The sequence below is a fragment of the Patiria miniata genome, unplaced genomic scaffold (genome assembly GCF_015706575.1).
Source record: "Patiria miniata isolate m_02_andy unplaced genomic scaffold, ASM1570657v1 HiC_scaffold_29, whole genome shotgun sequence".
Taxonomy (NCBI): Eukaryota; Metazoa; Echinodermata; class Asteroidea; order Valvatida; family Asterinidae; genus Patiria; species Patiria miniata.
In genome coordinates, this window is record NW_024037068.1 from 27,859,312 (window position 1) to 27,861,453 (window position 2,142).

At 52.3% G+C, this 2,142-nt stretch overlaps 1 protein-coding gene across 1 annotated transcript; it reads left to right on the forward strand.

The window, feature by feature from the left end:
- Window positions 1–750: 750 nt before the first annotated feature.
- LOC119735349 lies at window positions 751–1,224 on the forward strand. Its single transcript, XM_038209045.1, has one exon. The coding sequence runs from the start codon at window positions 751–753 to the stop codon at window positions 1,222–1,224; it is 474 nt and encodes a 157-aa protein (XP_038064973.1).
- Window positions 1,225–2,142: the final 918 nt, after the last annotated feature.

The following is a 2,142-nucleotide window of genomic DNA, read 5'->3' on the forward strand; positions in this document are numbered from 1 at the left end:
CACCAACACCTTTTTCCAGACTAAGCCATCGCACAGGGTCTCCTGGAGACACCCAAGATCCAAACGCTGGCACCAGCTCGACCTCATCATCACGAGACGAGAGAGCACTCAACTTTGTCCACTTCACCCGCACTTTTCATAGCGAGGACTGCGACACGGACCACTCCCTCGTCCTCAGTAAGGTCAAGCTACAGCCCAGGCAGATCCACCATGCAAAACAGAAGGCACGTCCCAGCATCAACGCCAACTGCTCCATAAATCCAACTGTCACTCAGCTCTTCCTCACCTCACTTAATCAAGCACTCTCCTCCTCCAATCAGCAAAGTGCTTTGAACAAGTGGAATTGCCTGCGTGACACCGTTTATGACCAAGCCCTCGCAGCATATGGCAAGAAAGTGAGGAAAAATGCAGACTGGTTTGAGGCCAATGCAGCGGAGATGGAGCCAGTTATCGAGGCCAAGCGCACTGCCTTCCTCAAGTACAAAGTAATCCATTGACGAGGAACCTTGAGGCTCTTAGAAAAGCCAGGGGCAAGGCCCAGCAAACAGCACGACGCTGCGCAAACAACTACTGGCTCAAACTCTCCTCCAGCATATAGGCCGCCTCCAACACAGGTGACATCAGGGGCATGTACGAGGGCAACAAGAAAGCCACAGGTCCCTCCATAAAAAAACAGCGCCTCTCCAATCCAAGTCCGGTGAAGTCATCACCGACAGCAGCAAACAGATGGAAAGGTGGGCTCAGCACTACATGGAGTTATATGCCACGGAAAACACATTGTCAGAGGAGGCTCTGAATGGCATCGTAAGCCTTCCTGTGATGGAGGTGCTTGACAAGGACCCTACACAAGAGGAGCTCAGCAAAGCCATTGACAGACTCGCTTGCGGCAAGGCCCAAGGTGCTGATGGGATAACACCTGACATCATCCAACTTGGGAAACCAACCCTTTTGCCATATCTTCACGACCTCCTCTGCCTTTGCTGGAATAAAGGAGCCGTCTCCCAGGACATGTGTGACGCCAAAATCGTCACGCTGTACAAGAACAAGGGTGACCGCAGCGACTGTTATAACTACCGCGGCATCTCTCTGCTCAACACTGTGGGGAAGGTCTTAGGAAGCGTTGCCCTTATCAGGCTCCAGCTTCTGGCGGAGCACGTCTACCCTGAGTCACAGTGTGGCTTCAGGGCAGCAAGATCCACGGTGGACATGATCTTCACCCTTTGACAACTGCAGGAGAAATGCCGTGAACAGAGGAGACCCCTGTATCTCGCTTTTGTCGACCACACAAAGGCCTTCTACCTTGATACCAGAGATGGTTTCTTCAAGCTGCCTGCAAAGATCGGTTGCCCTCCAAAACTTCTCAGCATCGTGCCATCATTTCACAAGAACATGAAGGGCTCAGTCTGTTGTGATGGGGGAAACTTCAGAGGCCTTCCCAATCCGCAGCGGAGTGAAGCAGGTCTGTGTTCTTGCACCGACCCTCTTCGGAATTTTCTTCTCTCTCCTGCTGTCGTTTGCATTTGGCTAAACCCCTGAAGGCGTCTACCTACACTCAAGAGCTGATGTCAAACTATTCAACCTTGTCCGCCTGAGGTCCAAGACGAAAGTGACCAGTGTACTCCTGAGGGAAATGCTTTTTGCAGATGATGCAGCTCTAGCATCCCACACAGAGACAGGGCTACAGCAGTTGGTGAACAGTCTCTCTTATGCATGCAAGGAGTTCGCCCTCGACATCAGCACTAAGAAGACCCATGTCATGGGCCAAGAAGTCGAAACCCCATCCTTCATCTCTATTGACAACAAGACTCTAGACTGTGTGGGCACCTTCATGTACCTCGGATCAACAGTCTCCAGAAACCTGTCGCTTGATGAAGAACTGAGCACCCGTCTTGCTAGGGCCGCCGCAGTGATGGCCAGGCTGGCAAAGAGAGTGTGGTCTAACAAGAACCCAACTGTGTGCACAAAACTCCAGGTCTACCAAGCATGTGTCATCAGCACTCCGCTATACAGCAGTGAGGCCTGGACCACCTACACCAGACAAGAAAAACGGCTGAACAGCTTCCACCTGCGCTGCCTTCGCCGCATCCTTGGTATCACATGGCTGGAACGTGCCCACACCACCAGCATGTTCGCCATGTTGAG

Bases quoted from the DNA above. Each gene is read 5' to 3' on its own strand.
- LOC119735349 (XM_038209045.1), top strand. From the start codon at position 751: ATGGAGTTATATGCCACGGAAAACACATTGTCAGAGGAGGCTCTGAAT.